The following is a 26818-nucleotide window of genomic DNA, read 5'->3' as shown; positions in this document are numbered from 1 at the left end:
TTGCTGAAAAAGTCATTTTTACCATGCATTTTTAAAGGAAGTGCCAGATCTTATTTTCCTGTTCAAATTAGTGGCCATCCTGTTGGTATTTTGACTGTTATATTGTGTGTGACTTTGAAACAAAGGTAGATGTGTTTCTAGTCTGAACCTTGTGTTGTTTGTTTTAAGTCTTTTTTTGAGGATTGGAGTCAGATGCTGGTAGTTGTTGTATTATGTACGGTCTAATATTTTTTTTGGTTGGTTATTCCTTATGTCCCTTTTATGTACCATAATCCTAAGGTATATCAAATTTTCTGAGTTTTTTGGTCATTCAATATTGTTACAGAAAATGCTTTTGATGTTTGAATAAAAAGCAAAGATATACTATAAACTAAATAATTTAAATTTCATTACATTGGCATTGGTTTAATTTTCATCAAAACTATGAAATCCAGGTAATTCACCAGCAGAATCCATGAAAAACTTCTCATCCTCTTCACTGTACTCACACACATCTATACTTTCACTTAAATCATGAAAATCTTGTGGAATATACAGCATGCCTGAAGAAACAATTAAATCCGAGGGTAATTCTTCTGTCTTAGCACTTTTACGAAATGCCAAGCAGTGGAGATGCTCAAGTTTTACATAACGCCACTGTCTGAAACCTATAGATTCTATAGCTTCTTTCCAACTTTTTATCATGGCTGCATTTCTGTGCTGTTTATGTGAATCTGGTGTTATTATTAACAAAAGCCCATTGGTATCAAGTAACTCATTTGCCTTCAGACAACATGTCCATCTTTGATCTGGAGAAGGAAGATACTCCAATAATAAAGAAAATACAATAACATGAAAGCTGTTCTTTGGTAACTCAGTCACAGGGCTTTTTAAATTATGTAAATACGATTTTATGATGTCAATCTCCAAGGGACAGGTAGTCTCCAACAGTAGAAAATCGCAACATAAAACATTCTGAAATTAAACAAAACCATAATGTAACATGAATATAAATGTTGCTTACTTTTGTGTCATTTTGTTTCCTGACCGTGCAATGGCTGTATAGCCAGTCGAGGTCGTTAAAAACTTCCATTTGTTGTTGTTATTTTGTTTCTAGTTTGCTGTGGTGTAGTGGTTAGTGCTTCGGGCTACAACCACAAAGGTTCCTGGTTGACGGGATGAAAATTTCAGGGACTGACTTTTCGGCTCTCCCTTGACACCATTTGCAAGTATGGTCTTGAGGAAACCATGATAGTCTGTTGGAAGGGGACGATAAATGACTGACCCGTGTTAAGAGAGAGCCATATCTCTTGCACGTTGAAGACACCCTTGTAGATTTTGAAAAAGAGTAGGCTAATTGCAAAACTTGTTTCCCAATCCACTATAAATAAATATGTTTAAACAATTCTAGTGAAGAGTTGCCTTTTTGGCATTTATAACACAACCTCTTTTTCATTGGTCTCTATGTGTTAACTTTAAACATAAACACATACAGTCAATTTTTAAACCAGTTTGTACTATGTGGAGCTGGATTATAAAAAAATCCACATGCAAAAGATTATTTCTAGTCAAATTTTTGTTGATTGTTGCATACTTTTTTTCATCTAGTACTTCAATGAAAATAATAGTAACACCATAACTGCCAATAATATGAAATTTAGAAAAAGTAAGCGGTTGATTCTGGAGGAATTCAGAGTAAAAGACAATTTAGAGAGAATGTTTTCAAAATTTTCAAGCATTGAATCCATAACCATTGACACCTTTTTCAATCAATTATACTTTTAAAAAAAAAAAAAAATGAATATTTTTTCTTTAAATTTGTGCTTGTGTGTCACATGTAAATTTTGTATGAAAAGTCTTTAAAAACCTCTGGTATATTTTTTATGGAGGGTTTTCATAAACAATTAAATGCAAGTTAACAACAACTTTTATTATCAGTTATTATCAAATGACAATAATTTGATATAATTCTTACAGTGAATAGTATTATAATCGATAGAATTTACTTCATAAAGTATATACTTATCTAACCTAAGATTTAGTAGATAATCTTTTTTACTTAAATCATTTTACAATTTAAAATATCAATAAAAAAGGCATTGAATGATGTCACATTGACCTATGACAGTTCCTTAAATATCTCTTTTTAACTCAATATCAATTCTTCATGGGAGTAAACATTTTTCTCTATTGCTTCATATTAAATTCTAATTTAGCCTTGTTTAATTTAAACAATTTTATCAAATATGTTACAATTATAAAAGATTGAGACCTTGTTATTTTCTTTGCTGAGGTAAATAAACAATTCAAAACCCTTCAAATTATTTTTGTAAAAAGTTTCGTCCAAATTATGCAAACAAAAAAAATTTCCCAACAATATCGTCTGCAGATTTCCTTTTCATATATTTGACGAGGTCATTTTCCTTTAACATATTCTTTGTTATAAAATATTTTTCACTTAATCGTCTATTACTTGTCAACAAGCACAAACTGTATCCAAAAATATAATTTCACTGTATAAAAAGAATGAAATAAAAAGGCAATTATTTATTTAAATTTTGATCAAATCTTACACAATTGTCCTTGATAAAAGATTAGAAAATGACATGAAATAAAATATTAATGCGTAATGATGGAAAACGAGAAATAGATATGTTGCATTTTTTGTTAGCCATAACTATTTGCACAAGGGACAAACAAATAATATCCCCCCAAGATTTATTTATCGACAAAAGATCAAATTTCTATTTGAACTATGGGTAAATATTGATGTCAAGAGATTATAACTATGGTCTATTACTTTTGTCTGAAACAAAAATTAAAAGAAAAATGAAACTTTAGCTCATAGTAAATCAAGAATAATTGATAAAAGTAAGAAAACCAGTTATGTTACAAGTGTTTTTGTACTACATGATACCAGTATTATTGAGTAGAGTGCTTATTGTTTACTGTTTGTTCTATATAGAGTGGGGTGCCCATATTCGCCGGGGACACAATTTCGCCGTTTTATGATTTTGAGGTGTAAAACATTCAAGGGATGGCTGAAATGATGGACCTTTACCAGTAAATGATATTATATGACAAGTATGATTATTTTTTAAAACTGAGACAAAATTGCGGCACCTACTGAAAAGGACCGAAAAATGGACAACGATTTTCGGCCAATTTCATGAAGAAAATACACGAATACAAAGAAGTGTTTCTTAATAGTTCTTTGTCTGAATGCCCTAAATTTCAGTTCTTTTAACACCTTTGAAATGTCTGCTATTCATCTATAATGAAATTGATTTGATCAATGTTGTTTAAAGCTGCGTTTTTTTTGTTTTAAATAGATATGTAAAAACGGAGAATATGTGTCCCCCATTCACATAAAATCAGGAAATTTCAACACCCTTTAATCTAACTTTTCAAATGATTAAATTCAAACAAACACGTTTTCAAGCTTAACAATATTTTGCGTTTGAAGTTATCTTCATATAGAAATATCAGTATACTTCAAAAACCTTTAGAACTGAACATAAACTGTAGAAAACATGAAAAGAATGTGGCAAAAATGAGCACCCTACTCTATGCATTTTTTTACTCCATTTGGTGAAACCGAAAGTGGTAAGGTGATAAAATTATCACCAAAAAAAACCCTCAAATTTACAAACCATCACTGATAAGCTGCTGAACAAACATCAAGTCATTCTGTTCAGGAGTAACTGAGAAAAACTTTATCAAATTAATTCTTTTTCAAATTTTTGCTCAGTGTTAAAGGATCATTGTCCTTTTGTCTTTGGTACATAGCTGTTTCAATGGCAGTCATATCACATTTTTTCCCTTTGAAACACCTCAATCCTTTTTAAGTTTATCTGTAGACAAAAATTAACATAAAAAGACAAAAAGGAAAAGCACTTAACTGTGAAACTGGTATTATGAAACAAAACAAAAACACAAGTATAAACAAAACAATAGTAAACAATTTTGTATAATTTTTCTGAAAAATGAAAACAAGCTAAATCAAAGTAATTTATCAACTGATATGAAATAATGACAATATAATAAAGCTCAAATATAAATGGCCAAAATCAGAGAAGACATCATGCAGTGGTGTCTAAAAAAAAGACTAGATCTCTGTGAAACATAAAAAATAAAACAGTACAAAATGTCAATTCATAAAAAAGAAATAACATTTTTAACAATAAATAGGTAAATTTATGTTAACACAATAACTGAACAACAACAGAATATTTCCTATATCTGTTATAATAAAAAAAAAAAAGCATCTATGGCGCCCCCAAAAAAAACTTTTAAGGTAGATTGATGGTATACCGCCATCTTGGATTGTACAATCACAGTACAAAATCGGTCTAGTTATTTGCCTAAATCTGCCAATTTAGAGACAGAATTGTAATTCAATAGTTAGACTGTTTTTCTATTTGAAGAAAACCTGTTTATTAATGGATTCATTCAAAATATTTTATCAAATATCATTTTTTGGGGGTTTTAAACTATTTTTTTCAAATAAGCCATTTAATACTCTTTTAGTACAAAATTTATACTGGGCTAATAGGGGAATTTTTTATATTTACTTGTAGCAAGAAAACAAGTTCGGTGACACCATGTTTTCTTTTTATTTTCTTCAAACATATTATGAAACCTTTCTTCTCACAATTTATTTCAAAATTCTATCTCATAGAATTTTTTTTATGCACACTAATGTGTTTTTTCATGAACAAACTAACCAAATTTTTGCAATTTTCAACGACTCATTGCTTGAAAAATAGCACGGTGACCCATACTTTTTATTAAATTTTTGAAAAGAGCATAGTAAAATCTTCATTTTGGCAAATTATAAAAAAAATCTGTCTCAAAAAATATATACTGGTGATCTACCTTAAGAGTACAATTTCTTAACTTTAAAAATTATTAATGTTTTATACTGTTGAGTTATGTTGGATGAAAATGGTCAATATAATTATAAATATGGCTAACTTACTGAAGTAGCAGGACCAATATCTATCCCAACAGCCAGGAAATCATCATAACATAAACATGGCCAACTTACTGAAGTAGCAGGACCAATATCTATTCCAACAGCCTGGAAATCATCTTAAAAACATGACAAACTTACTGAAGTAACAGGACCAATATCTATCCCAACAGCCAGGAAATCATCATAACATAAACATGGCCAACTTACTGAAGTAGCAGGACCAATATCTATCCCAACAGCCTGGAAATCATCATAACGTAAACATAACAAACTTACTGAAGTAGCAGGACCAATATCTATCCCAACAGCCTGGAAATCATCATAACGTAAACATAACAAACTTACTGAAGTAGCAGGACCAATATCTCTCCCAACAGCCAGGAAATCATCATAACATAAACATGGCCAACTTACTGAAGTAGCAGGACCAATATCTATTCCAACAGCCTGGAAATCATCATAACATAAACATGACAAACTTACTGAAGTAGCAGGACCACTATCTATCCCAACAGCCTGGAAATCATCATAACGTAAACATGACAAACTTACTGAAGTAGCAGGACCAATATCTATCCCAACAGCCTGGAAATCATCATAACGTAAACATAACAAACTTACTGAAGTAGCAGGACCAATATCTCTCCCAACAGCCAGGAAATCATCATAACATAAACATGGCCAACTTACTGAAGTAGCAGGACCAATATCTATTCCAACAGCCTGGAAATCATCATAACATAAACATGACAAACTTACTGAAGTAGCAGGACCAATATCTATCCCAACAGCCTGGAAATCATCATAACGTAAACATGACAAACTTACTGAAGTAGCAGGACCAATATCTATCCCAAAAGCCTGGAAATCATCATAACATAAACATGACAAACTTACTGAAGTAGCAGGACCAATATCTATCCCAACAGCCTGGAAATCATCATAACGTAAACATGACAAACTTACTGAAGTAGCAGGACCAATATCTATCCCAACAGCCTGGAAATCATCATAACAGGCAAAGGGATTGAAGCAACTTCCTACATCTAATAATCTGATTTTACCTTGTATTTGTGATTCCCTGAAAAAAAAAAGAGAAAACTTTTATATCTTAAACTGATTTGTAAACCAAAATTTGTATGTTACCTAGCCAGAAATGTTAGAAATAATCCTTGTAGGATGCATTATACTAATGAAAACAGGTTATCTGTTTATGTGGTTCGTAAGTGTTCCTTGTTTTTCGTTTTTATATAGATTAGACCGTTGGTCTTCCTGTTTGAAGGGTTTTAAACTAGTAATTTTTGGGGCCCTTTATAGCCTGCTGTTCAGTGTGAGCCAAAGCTCCGTGACCAATAATGGTTTACTTTTATAAATTGCTACTGCTAGTAGTCTGTTGTTATTTATGAATTATTGTCATTTTGTTTATTTTCTTTGGTTACATCTTCTGACATCAGACTCGGACTTCTCTTGAACTGAATTTTAATGTGCGTATTGTTATGCGTTTATTTTTCTACATTGGTTAGAGGTATAGGGGGAGGGTTGAGATCTCACAAACATGTTTAACCCCGCCGCATTTTTGCGCCTGTCCCAAGTCAGGAGCCTCTGGCCTTTGTTAGTCTTGTATTATTTTTATATTAGTTTCTTGTGTACAATTTGGAAATTAGTATGGCGTTCATTATCACTGAACTAGTATATATTTGTTTAGGGGCCAGCTGAAGGACGCCTCCGGGTGCGGGAATTTCTCCCTGCATTGAAGACCTGTTGGTGACCTTCTGCTGTTGTTTTTTATTTGGTCGGGTTGTTGTCTCTTTGACACATTCCCCATTTCCATTCTCAATTTTACTTAAATGGAGAGTTGTCTCATTGGCACTCATACCACATCTTCCTATATCTATATATCTAAAATCTAAGTAACTTAACTGATTGTTCTTTCGTAATCAAAGTTCAGCAGTACAGTATATAGATATTGAGGGCAATAGCTAGTCCAGGTTTTATCAGTAGATAAGGCAGGGGAAGAGAGACAATAATTTGAACGACATACAGTTTAAATCATTTATATCTTTCTGGAACACTAATGGGGTCAAAATGGTCCACTTTCAAATGAACTTTCAAATGAACTTTCAGGTTTTGTTGTCCTTAAAACTTTGCCTTTGTATTTCTTTAAATTTGAATGAGAAGGCACTTTTCAAAGTACAGGGTAGTTTTAACGAATCCCAAAATGTTGTGATTGGTTTAAAATGTTCTAAACAATGGAAATGCAACCAATAACGAAACAATGTTTGTCATTTTGGTGTACAAACAATGAAATAACCCATAATCCTTTAGATTCTTAGAAGGGGAATTGAAAACTAAACACTCAGAATAAATAAATGCATTATTTATATGAGACATGTGCTACATGATGAGCTAAATTGAGCTAGCTAATGAGCTCATGAAATTGTCTGCTCCTCATGAAAATTTGTAAGAAATCATATAATCTTTTTGTCCTCAAAAAGAATGCATAAACTGTTGATGAATGTATTTTCTTTTTGTAATATTGACAGAATAAAGCATATGTTGAAATTAAAATGACATTACCGTAACAATTAGTTAACTGTATGCATTTAACTAAATTTCAATGAACCATGACTTAAGGTGTAGGGCCAAATGTCCTCCATCAAAATGAAAAAAGCAAATGCTTAAAGTCATATGAAACCTCAAATTAAAAACAATTATGCATATGTTTTTTATAACTAAATGGATAGTTTTATATAACTTATGTACATATACTTTTTTCTGAAGATAATTGTTTAATCTGTCCACATATAGAAGGAGTTTACTTTATTTTAATTGCTTGCTTCAAGGAAGCAATTCGCTGACATATTTTCCGTATGCATGGTGACCTTAGCGTGACCTTCCTTGTAAAAATCCGGTGATTGCAATTTGCATAGATCTGTCATAAACATAAACAATTATCTGATTGTACATGTTAAACACGTTCCCAATACCCATGCTTTTTGTTGATTGTTTACTATAAGGTGACAATTGGTAAACTTCAGCTTCAAAACACAGCATTTAATGAGCTGCCATATTTGTTAAAACTAAACAGACAGAGAGAAAAAAAATTGACAATTATACGATATATTTGCGTAAAAAATGATAAAAACATGCACAGAAGACTAAGTTTATGATATATACATGCACTGGTTCAAGAATTGGATAAACATTATTTTTCACCAGTCACTCGTTTCATATGACTTTAAAAAACTGCACAATCGAATACAATTGACAATAAGTGGTTCTCCTGAAACTGAACTAATCAAAAACTAATACATGAAAATTAAGCACAAGCTTCAAAGTCAATTAATCATGACAGAGAGGATGGTGCCAAATGATCTCCATGGAAATATGGTGTGTCAATTCTAATACAACTGCATACCAAATATCCTTAACCTACCACCAGTGGTTTCCCACTGACATAATCACAAACTAATACATTGCTGTAGCCGCCAGAAACAGCCTCATAAGAATCTTCAACAAGTGAAATGGTTTTAGCAACTGCAATGGCAGAGATCTTTTGATTAATACATGAGTGTTATGACAAAAATCAACCCTTCTTTCATTTATGCTCCCTTTTGAAGCATATCACACAAAACATTTAACACCAGTGTTTTTATTTTCTCACTTTCAAAGAACTTGTTATATAGTTCTGAATAACTGCTACAAAGCTATATAATCAGGCTTTTGGCACTCGGCTGTTACAAACATAAACAATAGCTTTTTGTTATAAATTGAAGTGCCAAAATACCATCTAATAAATGAGGTTTGAATTATAGGAACAATTTTATCAAATTTCACATAAAGGCTTAACTTTCAACATGGATTGATGGAACGATCTTGATTTATTTTGTAAAAACAAATAACATTTATTGATTTTATGCCATGTTTATTTTCTACCCAAACAAATTGAAATGTTTTTACAGTGGGGTAAACAACATTAAACCAAGCTGATCAATAACTTTACCAACTTGGCTGCAAATAAATGTTTGTTTGTAACAAATGAAAATATTTATCAAGAATAAATGCTTCAATTTTATAGCTTTGACAACAGGGCTGAAGCAACTGATAATTCCATAGATGTTATATTTTGATGTATTGTACCTTAATTAATTCCAACAAGGCTATAGAAATCAATAGGAATTACGATTCATCAGGATTTGAATAATTCAGCTTTAAAAATAAAGTATATATTTTTTAGCAATAAAAGATAAATATATAATGTTATCAAACATATTTGAGTTCAATCTGACATTTGGCTTTCTTAACATTACATTCTCAAAAAAAAAGGATTTATTTTTTGCTAAGCATAGCAGGTATAACATTTTCTACTTTAGTGTAGCACTGAAATCTTAACAAAGGTAATGGCTATGGGGTAAAGCTCAGTAGGTTTAGAGACTTATGACTTTTAAGGTACATACATTAATATAGTATAGGTCAAAGGTATATTTTACATTAGAACTTGGCATCAGTATTTATTGTCTTGCTGTTTCACAAATTTTAAGCAAAGTTTATTCATTGTTATCCCCTTTCCTCTAAGATTGGAATGTGCATCCAATAAATATACAATCAATACATGACCAGGAGGCATTCAAAGCTGTAGGAAAGCAACTAAGTAAAAATTTTACTCTTTTCTTATAGTTTTTGTCTGAGTCACAAATATTCTTTTTGTTTTTTTAACCTATCAATCAAATTTTTTCTTCTTCAAAATTTAACACCATAAGATCTGGAAAATCTGGATTCAGGTCACCTTAATATTTTCATGTTTGTTTGGTCTTCTTATTGTATTCAAATTCAATATTTACATCAGAATATGATCATTCAAGATTCTTTTTTCACAAACATTTTGACTTTACTTAGAAACAAAAGAGTTAATCTTTGCTGCATATCAATTGATTATTTAGTATATTTTTTTCCTGAACTTCTCAGATCTGGCTTCATATATAATTATACAGATAACAGACATGTATATAGACAATAACTGTTTAGTACATGTCTTTTAATATCAGCTGTATTTGTAGGAGGCTAGGAAACAAGGTGTATTGATTTTTGAAAAACTGATATTCACTGAGGCCAACGGCAGAAGTGAATATCGTTTTTTTTAAAAGTCAATTAAACCCCATATTTACCTCATCAAAAGACAGTAATTGTATAATATTTATTATTATACCTTACATATATTTTAAACAATTCTATTGGGTGAAACGTTATCACGTGACATTGTATAATTCAGTTGTTTTTCATTCAATTGCAAGGAAGGACGAATAACCCTAAACAATTAAACCCCATATTTACCGAAACATAAGACAGTAATTGTTTTATTCCATATTCCAAGAGAAGAAAATGTATTTAATGTCAAACATTTACCAAAACAAATTTTACATGAAACATTTTACCATAACGTTGCTTGTAAAAGGGCGTGATGTTTAGTGCGGTGAATATCACTTTCTCAGGAAAATATGCTTTTTTATTCAAAATCCAATTCATATAGAGAAACCTACTAAAATAATACCAATATGGAATAAAAACAGTTATCATCTTTATCCTGCAATTAATTCTGTATATTATTTGTGTTTTAAAAGACACAAGAACACCTTTTTTTGCATTTATTTTCAATTTGAAATCTCTTGAGGCCCGTGCAGTAATCACACATTCAGCTAAAGAAGGGTTCACAAACAAAAAGAATCTTGAATGGTCAACAATAATGCATCACTCAAGGTGAATAATTATCTATTTTAACAACTAATTTCAACAGTAAAAACAAATAACAAAACATTGTCCAATTTGAAACAGGAGTGTACGAGTTGTCCTATGCTTCAAGACTCGACATTCACTAAACATGCATGCTGAAATTGACACAGTTGTTTTTGTTACACAATCATACACATTCAAGTTTGAAATTGATAGTTGCCATCGTAGAAAAGACTGCTGTTCATGTGTGTATGTTATCAGAAAATTGGTGTGATTCTTATTGCTCTAAAGAAATGTTTGGAAACAAACAGAACGTATAAAAGAAATCGTTAATTTGCAAATAATATGTCATTGGAATGGGACTGCAATACACATTCTGAGGTCATGCAGGTTCATGCAATACTCAGTCCGGCAGTGGGAAAAACTTTAAAGCGATATCTGTATAGTATACAGATACAGCATAGCCATATCTGTAGGGCTGTATCTGCATAGTAGAACACCTAATTGCAGGATAAATGCAAATAACCCCCATATGGGTCATTGAAAACAATTGTACTTCTAAAAAAATAAACATTAGACAAAAAACAAGGTTCTTTCTCAACTAAATATAACGTTATAAGCAAGGTCACCAAATGTAGACATAAGTTATAATTAAAGATTTAAGATCATTTAAAACTTTTTTTTATAAATGAAGTATAAAGGTTTTAATTAAAAATGTAACACTTGATATACGAGATGTAAAACATCAATTTCATGTATTTTATTGTTGAGTACAATGTATTATGTATGTTACTGTAACAACATTCCAATACTTTTTTTTAATTCTATTTTTAATTTCACCATTTGACCTTTTATTTTTTTTTCTCAGTCAATACCTAATATCAGTACACTTTTGATGTAGAGCATCAACAAACATACAAAGATTATTTGTAAATATTCTTTGTTGTAATCAGCAAACAAAAATAAACCATCATTGATATTCCTGACAAAACCATCAAAGTAATTTATAGATATTGATTGGTTTCATATAAATTTCACAAACATGTTAGATATATTACATTTAATAAATAACAATTTTGTATTTTCATTGTCGAGTAGCAAAGCTATTTACCACATAGATATCAAAACAAAATGAAAACATTTAGTGTTTCAATACATGCCATTTTACATACAATTTATATTTATTTATGAAATTTGACAAGACCGTTAATCTTTATTTTTCATTCTGTGGTTTTTATTCCTAACAATCTATCAGTATAACAACCATTAAAGGTTGTAAATAATTTCAAGGCTAAATGAAATTGTTTTTCTTAAGGCCTCATCATTTGGTGATTGTTTTATTTTCTTCAAGCCGAGCTTCAAGCTGGCATTAAGAGATAATTTGACAGACAGTACCAATTGCATATGGCAATAACCCTTGATAACTATAAATATCAATGGTTTTTTTTAACAAAAGGGTGTTTCTCAGCTACAGCCTCATCACATGGGCATAGTCCTGAGATGAGATGTCGCTTTGAAACATCCTCAAGTTCCAAAGACCATTGAAAATAAGTTTAACCCTGTTATCCTAGACATCATCAATGACATAGACTTTCATGACCTCATAGTGTTATCACTCTACACAACCTCAACCAAGAAAAACTATTTTCAGCCAAGTGGCATGATATGAAAAATTATCACAGAAAGAGATAACTAGAGCTTCTAAAGAGCCTGTGTCGCTTACCTTTGTCAATGTGAATATTTAACAAAAGAGGGACAAAAGATACCAAAGGGACAGTCAAACTCATAAATCTAAAACAAACTGACAACACCATGGCTAAAAATGAAAAAGACATACAGAAAAACAGAAAAACAATAGTACACATGACACAACATAGAAAACTAAAGAATAAACAACACAAACCCCACCAAAAACTAGGGGTGATCTCAGGTGCTCCGGAAGGGTAAGCAGATCCTGCTCCACATGTGGCACCCGTCGTGTTGCTTATGTGATTAAAAATCCGATAAATAGTCTAATTCAGTAGGTCACATTTATGAAAGGGAAGGGGATTGTAGTTACGACGTAAGGAACATATCCGATATCATTTGTGAAACCGTTATTCCATAACGGTCAACCAACTTGTGATGGTAACAAAGGACACAGATGGATTCATGACAAAATTGTGTTTTGGTGATAGTGATGTGTTTGTAGATCTTACTTTACTAAACATTATTGCTGCTTACAATTATCTCTATCTATAATGAACTTGGCCCAGTTAGTTTCAGTGGAAAATGATAGTGAAAATTTACAAATTTTATGAAAATTGTCAAAAATTAACTATAAAGGGCAATAACTCCTTAGGAGGTCAATTGACCATTTTGGTCATGTTGACTTATTTTTAGGTCTTACTTGGCTGTACATTATTGCTGTTTACAGTTTATCTCTATCTATAATAATATTCAAGATAATAACAACAAGAGGCTGTCACAACGACAGCAAACCAGATTTATTAACATTTATTTGTGTCCTGGCAATATCACAAGAACCATTAATGATGAATGGTGAAAGTGAAAATTGTCAATATCAAATTTGACCTCCATTTTGTAGTCAATATCAACATATTAAAATTTGAAAAGCTTAGATTGAATGGTTCATGAGTAAATGCAACAACGTGAATGGATACGCCATTTTCTGATCTTTCAAGAACCATAACTCCTGAACGGTAAAAGTCAAAATAGTGATTATTGAACTTGACCTCTATTTTGTCATCAGTAACAAAATATAAAAATTTCAAAAGCTTTGGTTGAATGGTTCATGAGAAAATGCATGGACATGACTGAAAACACCATTTTTCAATCTTTCAAGAACCATAACTCCTGAACGGTAAAAGTCTAGATCGTCATTATTAAACTTGACCTCCATTTTGTCATCAGTAACAATATATTAAAATTTGGGAACCTTTGGTAGAACAGTTTATGCTTAAATGCACAAACACGACTGGAAACTCCATTTTTCAATCATTCAAGAACCATAACTCCTGAAGGGTAGAAGTCAAAATCGCCATTATTGAACTTGACTTTTATGTAGTTGTCAGTAACAACATATTAAAATTTTAAAAGATTTGGTTGAATGGTTCATGAGTTAATGCACGGACAACATTTGATTGCAGCCCGCCTACCGTACATCCCCAGATCAATAACCGACATTTTTGTCACAAAAATTTCACAAAAAATTCGGCAAAATTTCCTTAAAGTTACCAATTCAAGGGCAGCAACCTAATAACCGGTTATCCCATTAATCTACAAATTCCAGAGCAGATATTTTTTGACCTGATATACAATATCATCTCCCGCCAGATTTGCTCTAATTGCTTTGGTTTTTGAGTTATAAGCCAAAAACTGCATTTTTACCCTATGTTCTATTTTTAGCCATGGCAGCCATCTTGGTTGGTTGGATGAGTTACCAGACACATTTTTAAAACTAAATACCCCAATGGTGATTGTGGCCAAGTTTGGTTGAATTTGGCCCAGTAGTTTCAGAGAGATTTTTCTAAAAGATTACTAAGATTTACGAAAAATGGTAAAAAATGGACTATAAAGGGCAATAACTCTTAAAGGGGTCAACTTACCATTTCGGTCATGTTGACTTATTTGAAAATCTTACTTTGCTGAACATTATTGCTGTTAAAGTTTATCTCTATCTATAATAATATTCAAGATAATAACCAAAAACAGTAAAATTTCCTTAAAATTACCAATTCAGGGACAGCAACCCAACAACGGATTGTCTGATTCATCTGAAAATTTCAGGGCAGATAGATCTTGACCTGATAAACAATTTTACCCCCATGTCAGATTTTCTCTCAATGCTTTGGTTTTTGAGTTATAAGCCAAAGCCTGCATTTTACCCCTATGTTCTATTTTTAGCCATGGCGGCCATCTTGGTTGGTTGGTCGGGTCACCAGACACATTTTTTAAACTAGATACCCAAATGATGATTGTGGCCAAGTTTGGATTAATTTGGCCCAGTAGTTTCAGAGGAGAAGAATTTTGTAAAAGCTAATGACGGACGACGACAAGTGATGAGAAAAGCTCACTTGGCCCTTTGGGCCAGGTGAGCTAAAAAATGTCATATGACTATGACCTTAATACAATAGTCCAGTGATTAAAATGCAATTTGTCCAGGATAAAACGCACTTGTTTAAAATGTAACCTTAAAACCTCTCATATTATTCAAAACTGTAATTTCCTCAAAAATTAGTGGAGCGAAATGAAACTTAAACTTGACCTGTAACTCATTATGGTTAACTCACATACCCAAAAAAATCAGCCAATATCTGAAGGCGTTTAGAAAAAAAGTCTGAATAACTGTGATTTTCAACTATTTCTCAAAGTCCAAAGCCCATAATTTCAGCAAAAATTAGTGGAGCCGAACGAACCTTAAATTTGATCTGTAACTGAGCATGGTTAACTCGATCACATACTAAAAATCATCCCAATATCTGAAGGGGTTTAGAAAAAACTCTAATGGTTTGTTGCGGAATGACGGGATGATGAAATTACAGAATTTCAGAATATCGAAATATCGGACAAGGGTAAAACTATATGGAACCGACAACTTCGATGCTGGGCCATAATAAAATAGTGCATTCTGTCATTTCATTGAATTAGTTTTGGTATTATATTGATATGAAAGGTTTCTGTGATCAGTCTAATACCTGTCAATGACCTTGATTTCATTCACCATTTTTTTAAGGGCAACAGTTCATATGTATTTGTTTATACATTAAATTGACCTTCACCTTAAGTTTGAAAGTCTAATATAAAGCAAGTTTATTAATGTCCAAATTTTTGAAACTTTAATAGTAAACAGTTTAAAGTAAATTGAACTGTCATTATAGTTTGCTTTCAAATCCAATAAAAGTTATACTATTTATACTATCTCCTAAAATCAGGTCGGAGGATCTTGGTTTCTAAACTAGGTCAGTTGTCAATATAAATAGATGAGTAATTAATATATGATTTCCGCATGTAATATAATTTTGTTCTTATAAAAAAATATTTCATAAGTGTCATAATTCTAAACAAATCAACAGATAAAAGATAATTAAAATAAAGCACAGATGGAATAATTCTTGAATCTTGCAGTCACTATGGAAACAAACCAACTTAGAACTCTTCTGGAAAGGAAATCATACAAACAGTAAACAATAGTTCAGACAATCTGTTTATTAAGCAAACAATATTCTAGCAGCTGTATGCAGAATGCAAATCAATCCAAACAATAGTCTAATGCAGTAATTTTAGATACCAATTTTGTTCTGATCAGACAGGCATACTGCAAATGATGATTATTATATACTTGTGATATTTAGCTAGTGATTTTTTTACTGTGCTATTTTAAGTATTATCAGCCATTTTAATTTTAATCAGGTTAATAAATTTGAGTGTTTTAATATATTGATGGACAGCAAGCCAACAACAGTTAATAAGTCAATAGTCAGTGAAACATATGGTGCATAAGGACAATTGATCTAATCCCATATATTCTACCAGTGCTCTCAAATTTTGTATCCCTATTACTTTTCAGTTAAAACTGTTAATTTCAGGAAAAAAGTCATTTGCAAAAGGCCAATATTGTACTTTATAAAGCTCCTTTGTTATTTCAATTTATTTTCTATTTTCAATCTATTTACCGAAAGTTTAACAACAATATTTTACACGATTTTTTTTAACTTATTGTCTGTTTACAAGACCCATGCAAAATTAATGCAATAACAAATCACATTTTTGAAAAAAAAATTCATTTCCCCATTTTGACAAAGTTCCAATGTCCCTTGTGTTGCACTTATTCAATATAGAGGACATAACTCATTTTAAAAACATTGATTAAGTCCACCATTATATAACTTGCTCCTGATATATCTGATAGTAACTTAAAAAAAAGTTTTATCAAATTCTAGCAAAAAAATTGTACCTGTGAGAGCCCAACAAGGCCATTTTCCATAACTTTAATATTTCCAAGGGACATAACTCTTTAAAAAAAAGTCAACCATCCACCATTTTATAACTTATCCAGGAAATTGCTGATACATACTAAAGAGTATCAGTTTTATAAAAATCTGACAAGAATTTTACCTGTGAGAGTGCTAACGAGGCCATTTTCCATATATTTAATATTTCTAAGGGGAATAAATCTTTGAAAAAAAAAAGATTGACACATTTTAAAATTTGTCCAATATAAGGATATTAACCTATAGTATTAGTTTTATACAAATCTAGCAGCAGTTATTCTTGTGAGTGCTTCTAACAAGGCTGAACAGACACACAGACTGACACCCAGTATTTTTTAATGCCCCCCCCCCCCACAACCTGTTTCATAGGGAAAACAATTGAAAGAAAAAATAACTTCTTAATTGTCATACATGTAATGAATTCTACAAAATATAATTGCACTTCATCAAACACAAAAACTTTGTAGCAAGTCAATAATTTATACAATGCCATTTGCTGTTGTGGAAAAATAAACAAACAGAAAACTTCTTTATGTTTGCAATGTTTACTTGTAAACACTGTTATCTGAAAATCTATAATTGATGAAAATCTGTGCCAGGTTATGATCTAATATCATCCAGAGGTATAATGAGTCATAAACAAATCAAAAATTTATGTATGATTCAGAAGAACAAAAATTAAATCTTTCAAATTGGTCTGCACAGACTATCCCAATACATATCAACTCCTGAAGTACATTTTAATCTTTAAATTCATAACTGAGCCTTGTGCTCATAAAAAACTTTCTTACATGATTACTGCACTCAGACTCAAACCCTTTAAAATACTGGATTTACTAGTGTCATGAGCACATATTTTTTACTCTGAGTAATGAGTAAAGTTTTCCGACCGAGAGCCCTGGTCTCTGAATTCAACCGTGGCAGCCATTAGTGGAAAAGCTCAATATTATTGATGCAACTCACTTGCATCAATGGCAAATAAAAAAGGCTGAAAAAGTTAACACTGATGAAGGTCAGAGTTAGCGGCAAAACTGAGGGTGATAGAAAGTAAGTCAAAGAACCTATCATCTATTGGTGATTTCAACATCACTATCACAATACCTAATTCTATAATATTGCAGTGCAAGTTTCTTATACAAATAGATTTGGTTACTTGAATTCAACAAGCATTTGAAAGTATTGCGAAAGCAAATTTACAGATCTGACATTGTTGGGTTGATGTTTAGACGAGTTGTATATATATATGTTTTGTTTAAATATACTTTTTCACTTTTTTGGTCTTTTGGAAAATGTTGTTGTGCTGTTTTTTAGACCCTTCTACAACGAAATTTGTTTTACAAGCACACATATAAAAATTGCGGTTTTCATCCAAGGCAATCATAGGTTTGAATGTAGTTTTCAATTAAGATTCGTTTATATATATATATACATAAATATATACTGGCTTTCCGTAGGCCCAAAAGCCTTAAAGACTTGCTGGTGAGAGCTGATTTATCCTCTCAAGCAGGCTCTTCATCTATGGGATCTTGCAAGTGTTGCGGAAACAAACAATGTCTGACTTGCAAACAAGTACTGGATACCCAGACTTTTAACTCCACTGGCACAGATTACACCATATTTTGCAATGTTAATTGCAAGACTTCAAATGTTGTATATCTCTTACAGTGTAAATGTGGAAAACAGTACGTTGGCGAGTCAGAACAGCCGTTTCACAAACGAATGAACGGTCATCGTAGCGACTACCAATGCAAGCCAGACCTCCCTCTCAGTCGACATTTGAGATCCCCTGGCCACACTAAGGCAGATCTCAATCGACTGACCATTAAAATCATTGACCACAACTCTGCTTGGTCTAAGGAGGATAGACTCGCTCAGGAAAGATTTTGGATAAGAAAATTAACAACTTTGGCACCAAATGGGATAAATGAAAAGATGTAGTTTGACTCCGTATAGTGCTTCACATTCAGGTTATATTACTTATTATTACAGACTCTGTTTCTTTTTCTTAACCTTTTTCATTTATTAAATACATTTGTTGAATATACCAATTTAAATTGCTTAAATTTTTGAGGGATGTATAAGTACCTAGCCATGTTCTTCTAGTTTTACTTAGTCAAAAATTATTATTACATTTTAACAGCCGTTTGTTCGCGATGTTTAAATATTCATACTCTGTTGTAGCTACTTTTCTCTCAATTTCAAATATTTAGATCGTTCAGTGCTGTCTATTTGGTAATTTTACAGACGTTATCATGCTTTTACATGTTATATCATCATAATTGTCGTTCCCGATAAAGTTTTAGAATTGTGCTAGTTTGCATCGCACATTATTATTTGTATTTAAAGCATTTATGTGAGCTCTCTGTTGTAATGAGCCATTATAACCTATGTCATGTTTAACAATTTTTTAGAATGGTGCAAGCGTCTTCACTGATGTTCGGTTTGACTTTTTTATTGTATAAATTTCAAGATTTAGTAAAAGTTTAATCTAAGAAGACTTAAAGATGATTCATTTCACATCAGAATCTGACTGATGAAGGATATCTGTTATCCGAAATATTTATAAATAATTACATTTATAGTTACCTTTTTTTGTATTTGGAGTTGTTGTGTACACTTTTTTAGGCGTTTACATAAATATATATATATAGTCCCCTATAAACGTTTAAAAATTCTTTGTACTGGAACAAAAAGGCTAATTTGATAAATATCAGTTGTCATAGTGTAAATTTTTATATTAAAACATTATTTCAAGCATAACAAAAATAACCTAAAATTTATATGTGTTTTCTAATGTTGACAATGGTTGATGACATTTTTTACACTCTGCAAAAGAAATCAGATCAGACCAAAATTTGAACTTGATTTGAAACTGGTCATAATACACCAAATTCAGACAGACTTAATCATTTTTGCTTATTAATTTTTTTGTATAATATATTTTTTAAGATAATATGTAAGAGTAAGGCCAACTGATTTTTAAACTTCTTATGCTGTGCTGTTTCACCACTATCCCAGGTTAGGGGAAAGGTTCAGAAGTCACAAACATGTTTAACCCTGCCACATTCTTTGTGTGCCTATCTTAAGTTAGGTCCCTTTTATATCTGACTATTTTGTTTATCTTTTTCTCATTGTTGAAGGCCCTTAGGTGACCCATTTTAACTGTCATGTCCTTTATTATCCTCAATCACCAACACTACCAACATTAGACTAGTTCTGCATGCATTGAAAGCTTATCATTATTACACACCTGGCAATCTTAGATGTGGGTCACCTTGATCTATATTTAAGTCTAATTGAATGGCTGGTTGTTTTGCTTAACTGTTGATTTTTAGTTTAGATTGTCAAAAACATTGCTTCTCATCAAAAGAAAATTTAAAATCATATATATTTATAAAAAGTTGTAAAGAATTCAACAGTACCCTGTGTCTAGCTGACTCTAGCATGCTATTGCTGACGCAGATTTCTTGATATGGTCAACAATTATATGACAGAAACATATTTGACATCTGCATCGTCAGTATGAAGCTACAAAGTAATCCACATAAAGCTTTATACAAATAGTTTATGAAGAGGTTGCTTGTGCTTTCACTTTTGTTGTAAGCAAGACAAGAGTGTTCTCCCTGTATAAACTACTGGTTAATTGGCCAATTATTGTTTATACACTGGTGCCATAAAACAAGGTCACACTCAAATCACTCAATTATTTAAAAGGATATGCTCATACTATAAAATAGTTTGTCAAATGCAGTTGAAATTTACTGTATGAGACAAAATGGCAATTCAAAAATAGATAGACAAATAATAGAGAAAAAAGTGGTTACTTACGGAAAATCTAGTGTAGACAAGACCTCCTCTTGAGCATCATCAGATCTCATGATCATTTTTCTATTCTCTTCAGATCTACCTAACAAATTTCTGTCTTTGGTAGCCAGTTTTGTTTTCAGTCTGTGTGCATGTCTTCTCTGTTCCTTTACAAGTGCTTTCTTCAGTCCATCTTTGTAGAAATATTCCATAATTGTTGCATGACACCAATCTATTCTGGTTTCAGGTAGTTTTGACCAATGGTTACTAGATAGATTATACATGGCATCAGCATATTCTTTTAAAACTGACTGATCAGAACAGTGCGTTTTCCAAATTTCATCCAAATCACTTGAACCTTTACAAAAAATACATTCATATCATTATTCACTTAGCTTTCAATCAAAATATACATGTGCACATGTAATGCAACTGAAACAATATAGTTGTTTTTAAATTTAATATGCATTTCATTGTCTCGTTTTTTCCCTTCAATTTATAATAATCAGACCATAGAATTGAAAGTAGAACAAATACATCTTTTGCCAAAATATTTGATTCCTGTGTTTAAAAAAAGGGTTTTTGTTCAAACCCTCTTGTCCCAAGAAAAAACCCTTGCCTTTCCCTCCTTATCAAATTTTCTTAGGATGGACAGGTGGTGCTTAAATAAAAGTACCTTACCATTCTTGTACTTTTTTCTTAAATCTGCATGTACACCTTTGATAATAGCTGCTAATCTGAGATGTTCCTCCTTATCACAATCCATCTTACTGGCAGTTATTTGCACTTTCCTGTTTTTAAGAACTTCCTGCCATGTTAAATATTGCTACAAACCACAAGTTTATAGATGTACCTGATTAATGAAAAGAAAATACATAAAGGGATTGTGGTTTTTAGTCTATTTTGATTTTAATCATGCTACATTCATGTGAAAGTCTCTTGCTACATTTAATATAAATATTGAATAAAAGTAAATGTTTGGTTACTAAAAAAAACAGAACAAGCATGAGATCTTAACAAGAAACCAGTTTCAATACCAATACCATACTCTAAATCACAAAGTTTATACCACTTGTGTAAAAATAAATCTAAATAGCAATACAAATTGCAGTTAATCTGGGTAGCTCACCATTTTTTTTCTTCACATTTAAATAGGATACCCTCTGATTACTCTATAAAATATGTAGGTATGTAGCACTTTCAAATTGTGAAAAAAACTAATTTCCAGACTACTATATTGCAAAACCCTATTTTGATATGCATAGGTATGCAAGGTGTACTGTAAATATGTATCTCTGCAGTGTGTTGAATGTGAAATGATTTTGTGTTTTGGATTGATGTTTTTTTAATTGCTTTATCAATCTGATCAATTAAGCTTTTTCAACTGATTTTTATGCCCACCTCAATAGTGCCTCTGTTCATCTGTCTGTCCGTTCATTTGTCCATCTGTGCGTCCGTCTGTCCCCCTTCAGGTTAAAGTTTTTGGTCAACATGGTCAAGGTGGTTTTTGATGAAGTTGAAGTCCAATCAACTTGAAACTTAGTATACAATGTACATGTTCCCTATGGTATGATATTTCTAATTTTAATGCCAAATTAAAGTTTTTACCCAAATATCACGGTCCACTAAACATAGAAAATGATTGTGCAAGTGGGGACACATTCTTCTTATAATTTGTTCTTTAATCTTATCCTGTGCTGTTACACAATTGTCAAAGGTTAGGGGAGGGTTGAGCACTTATAACTAGAGGCTCTAAAGAGCCTGTGTCGCTCACCTTGTTCTATGTGAATATTAAACAAAGGCCGCAGATGGATTCATGACAAAATTGTGTTTTTGTGATGGTGAAGTGTTTGTACATCTTATTTTACTGAACATTCTTGTTGCTTACAATTATTTCTATCTATATTGAACTTGTTCCAGTAGTTTCATTGGAAAATTTAGTTAAAATTTACCAATTTCATGAAAATTGTTTAAAAATTGACTATAGAGGGCAATAACTCCTAAAGGGGTCAACTGACCATTTTGGTCATGTTGACTCATTTGTAGATCTTACTTTACTGAACATTATTGCTGTTTACAGTTTATCTCTATCTATAATAATATTTAAGATAATAACCAAAAACAGCAAAATTTCCCCAAAATTACCGATTCAGGGGCAGCAACCCAACAACGGGTTGTCTGATAGATCTTGATCTGATAAACAGTTAAACCTTGTGCGATTTGCTCTAAATGCTTTGGTTTTTGAGTTATAAGCCAAAGCCTGCATTTTACCCCTATGTTCTATTTTTAGCCATGGCAGCCATCTTGGTTGGTTGACCGGGTCACGCCACACATTTTCTAAACTAGATACCCTAATGATGATTGTGGCCAAGTTTGGTTTAATTTGGCCTAGTAGTTTCAGAGGAGAAGATTTTTGTAAAAGATTACTAAGATTAACGAAAAATGGTAAAAAATTGACTATAAAGGGCAATAACTCCTAAAGGAGTCAACTGCCCATTTTGATTATGTTGACTTATTTGTAGATCATACTTTGCTGAACATTATTGCTGGTTACAGTTTATCTCTATCTACAATAATATTCATGATAATAAGCGAAAACAGACAAAATTTCCCTAAAATTACCAATTCAGGGGCAGCAACCCAACAACGGGTTGTCCGATTCATCTGAAAATTTCATGGCAGATAGATCTTGACCTGATTAACAATTTTATCCATGTCAGATTTGCTCTAAAATCTTTGGTTTTTGAGTTATAAGCCAAAAACTGCATTTTATCCCTATGTTCTATTTTTAGCCAAGGCGGCCATCTTGGTTGGTTTGACGGGTCACGCCACACATTTTTTAAACTAGATACCCCAATGATGATTGTGTCCAAGTTTGATTCATTTTAGCCCAGTAGTTTTTGAGAAGAAGATTTTTGTAAAAGTTAACGATGACGACGACAACAACGACAGACGACGGACGCCAAGTGATGAGAAAAGCTCACTTGGCCCTTCGGGCCAGGTGAGCTAAAAATGATAAAGTTTGCCACATTCTTTATTTGCCTGTTCCAAGTCAGGAGACTGTAGTAGTATTTGTTGTTGATTTATGTCTGTCATATTTGTTTTTTGTAAAATTTATAGTTATGATTAGGTCGTTAGTTTTTGTAATTGAATTCAATTTTCACCTATTTTCAATGATGTGTGTGGGGGGAGGGGGGTTGGGCATTTAAAGCTGACTTTACAGTATGGTGTCTTTTTGTAGGTTGTTTGGTTGCCGATAATTACTTACATGTACATCCACTTCATTAGAACTTTGGTGGATAGTTGTCGTGTTGGCATTTACAAAAAAATGTATACCTCCTAATTCTTATATTGATAACATGCAAGTATTTTGCATCTTCTTATAATATCTAATCAAATTGCTACTGTCTTTCCACATACACATACTACTTGCATCTATATGCCATGCACCTTGCCATGCAGCAGCTGTCCCATGTTACCTTTACACTTAACAGTAAGGTTATTTTTCCACTGTTTTGCCAATTTATTAAATGCTTTTTTTTTATTTTGGGTGTGTCTTAGATTGAGCTGTCAAAGACTGTCATATACTGTTTGTACATTGTACATATGTATATTATTAATAATAGTGTTTGGTTTTTTTTTCTACAATAATATTGGTGTAAGCTCCTTGTAAGCCCATTATTAAATGGAAATAAAACTTTTACTTCTTGCACTTATAATTCCCAAAATGTGGCTTATTTTTGATAATGGCTAATTTCAAGCGATGGTTGGAAACCCATAAATAAAGAGGTAATCATGGATCAAATGTATTCGTTCTGTGTATGTTCATTTGTGTTACTACATGTACATCTTTCGATTGAGTTTGGCCATTTCAGTTGATATTTTATAGTGTGTCTTCCTATGCTGTGATGTTACACTATTATTTCAGATAAGGCTAAAGGGTGAAGGTTTGGTACTATTAAAACATTTAAACCCGCTGCAATTAATTATGTTTTTGCACTTTTCCTAACTCAGAAATCTGATCTTCAGTCGGTTGTTGATGTGGTTCTTATATTGTCCTCGTTTCTCAATTATTTTTAAACAGATTACTTAGACTGTTTGTTTTCCTGTTTTAATAGTTTCGAGGGGGGGAGGACCTTTATCAGGACTCCGCGATCGGGTGTTTTTAAGCTCGGGATTTCGGGATTGACCCTTTCGGGATCCGGGAATTCTTTTTTTCCGATTTCAGGACGCTGGGATTTACTTTATTTAAATTCAGGACATCGGGATTTTGTTTTTGAAGTCCGGGATTTGGGGATCAGGACCCCTCCTATCCCCCCTCAGTTTTACACTAGTAATATTTTAGGGCCCTTTATAGTTTGCTGTTAGGTGTGAGCAAAGACTATCAGAGTCTCTGTGTTGAAGGCCGTACTTTGACCTATCATAGGCAGATCCAGGGGGCCGTCCCCCCCTTTTGTGGGAAAAATTTGGTTGATTATATAGGGAATCACTGAAGCATGACTTCAGCTGACCCCCATTAGGTCAGTCAGAGGGCCCCCCTTATGAAAATAATAAGATAATGGTTTACTTTTATACATTGTGACTTGGATGGAGAGTTGTCTCATTGACACCCATACCTCATTTTCTTCTATCTATTTTTATAGTAAACCCAGAGACATATAATATAATTGTATTATATGTCTCTGGTAAACCCAATAATGAGGATCTTCACCTACCTGACTATCAATCATTCAATGTGCCAAAAAAAAAATGAAAATATCAGTATAAAAACGTCATCTGTGTGAACCTAGCCTACATGTTTTGTGTTTGAAATCACAGTGTTTCTGCTTTAATACAGCGGTTGCTTTCTTATATTAAGTCTTAAAATCATCTCCAACGCTTATTAATAGTGAGTTATCGTTTCATAATGATTTTGTTTATACCATAAAATAATATTTCAACAATCTTTGATGAACCTCTAAGGAATGGGGAGTGCAACTCCTGCAACAACGTCTACCAATTTTCCTATGGATGTATCTCCCATGTATGGTGCACTATTAATAGTTTTTGGTTTCTTTTTTAATAGAAGACAAGAAACATGACGACTTTTCTTCATGAATCAATTTCGTTTATCTTTGAATGTAATGACTTCTTATAAGACCGATGGAGTATATACAATTTACAAAGAGCGCAGTCAGCACTGAGAGTCACTGAGACTGATAGCCTGTAATTTTATTGTATTCCTCGAGTAGGCTGAGACTACTATAACACAGTTGTTGTAGTAGTCCCAAAAGTAGGTTACATTTTTCAGGATATACAACCAAGGCTTTGTTAAGTAATACTTACTTTAGGAATCCTCGATACAACTCATTGGTTTAATCAATGAACTAAAAAAAAAAAAGACAATATCTTAAAACTATAACCCTTTATCGTTCAATCTGAAAATAGTTTATTTTAGAGACAACTGTCAGTGTTCAGGGGGAACGTTTTAACTTGAACATATATTTGCCGGTGATTCAGCAATAGACATATATTAAAGGGACCATAAGTTCACCCCGGCTTGTTGGTATAGGGTTGGTGTTGCTCGGATTTCGGACTTTCATTTATATGAATTTTTGTTTTTAGTGTTTGTGTTCTCGACGTATTTTGTTTTGGTCATGGGGTTAAAATTGTTATTTATAGGACTAATGAATTGTATTGTCCGTCTGTGTCTTCTTTTCTGTTTTTACATTTGACAAGGATTTAATTGTTTATCATTTTGATGCAGTTTTCATTATCATTTTTTTTTAATTTATTCATTAATTTCAATATAAAAGCTGATAACTTATATGTTTTATTGTTAACAAATAAGCAAAGAATATGTGTTATCATGGCATGCTTGTCAAATAAGACATCTCTACACCAGAGATCAAATGTGTCGAAGTACTAGTACCCGTATAAAATCCAACAATGAGTAAATCCCATACCGCATATAGCAAGCTATATATCATGAAAAAGTCCCGACTGCATGACAAATGTAAAACAATATATACGAGAAAAATAATGGCCCGGTTTATGTATAAACATAACAATAAAGGGAAAAAAATATGATACACAGCAACAAACGGCAACTTGCACTGACTTTATACTAGCTTCATTATTGAGTAAGGTAGTGAATTTAAACTAAAATGAATTGAAAAGGTTCTGAATGCCAATTTTTATAATGACATTTATAAATACAAAAACGAACCAGTTTTGAAAATAGGACAACATAACTATATATAGTCCTCGGGGAATAAAAGCCCGGAAAGATGTAAAAAGGTTGATATGTGGAAGTCGTCAGAATGTCAGGCATATTAAAGGATAGAAAACAATCATG

General features: G+C 32.1%; 1 protein-coding gene across 3 annotated transcripts; it reads right to left on the bottom strand.

Moving 5' to 3' along the window:
• Window positions 1-389: 389 nt before the first annotated feature.
• Window positions 390-25829, bottom strand: LOC134725725 (S-adenosylmethionine sensor upstream of mTORC1-like). Of its 3 annotated transcripts, none has more exons than XM_063589783.1 (5): window positions 25807-25829; window positions 21163-21334; window positions 20506-20839; window positions 5924-6038; window positions 390-954 (listed from the first exon to the last, which is right to left on the bottom strand). In XM_063589783.1, exons 2-5 carry the CDS (start codon window positions 21245-21247, stop codon window positions 406-408), a joined length of 1083 nt encoding a protein of 360 aa, XP_063445853.1. In that variant the 5' UTR covers window positions 21248-21334; window positions 25807-25829; the 3' UTR covers window positions 390-405. The 3 variants fall into 3 exon arrangements, with proteins under 3 accessions (XP_063445853.1, XP_063445843.1, XP_063445835.1); XM_063589773.1 differs by lacking the exon at window positions 25807-25829 and adding an exon at window positions 25404-25472; XM_063589765.1 differs by lacking the exon at window positions 25807-25829 and adding an exon at window positions 25404-25456 and having other exon boundaries at window positions 21163-21307.
• Window positions 25830-26818: the final 989 nt, after the last annotated feature.

Source organism: Mytilus trossulus, chromosome 1 (genome assembly GCF_036588685.1).
Source record: "Mytilus trossulus isolate FHL-02 chromosome 1, PNRI_Mtr1.1.1.hap1, whole genome shotgun sequence".
In the NCBI taxonomy this organism is placed as follows: Eukaryota; Metazoa; Mollusca; class Bivalvia; order Mytilida; family Mytilidae; genus Mytilus; species Mytilus trossulus.
The sequence above is the reverse complement of the archived record's forward strand: the minus strand, read 5'-3'. Positions and strand labels throughout refer to the sequence as shown.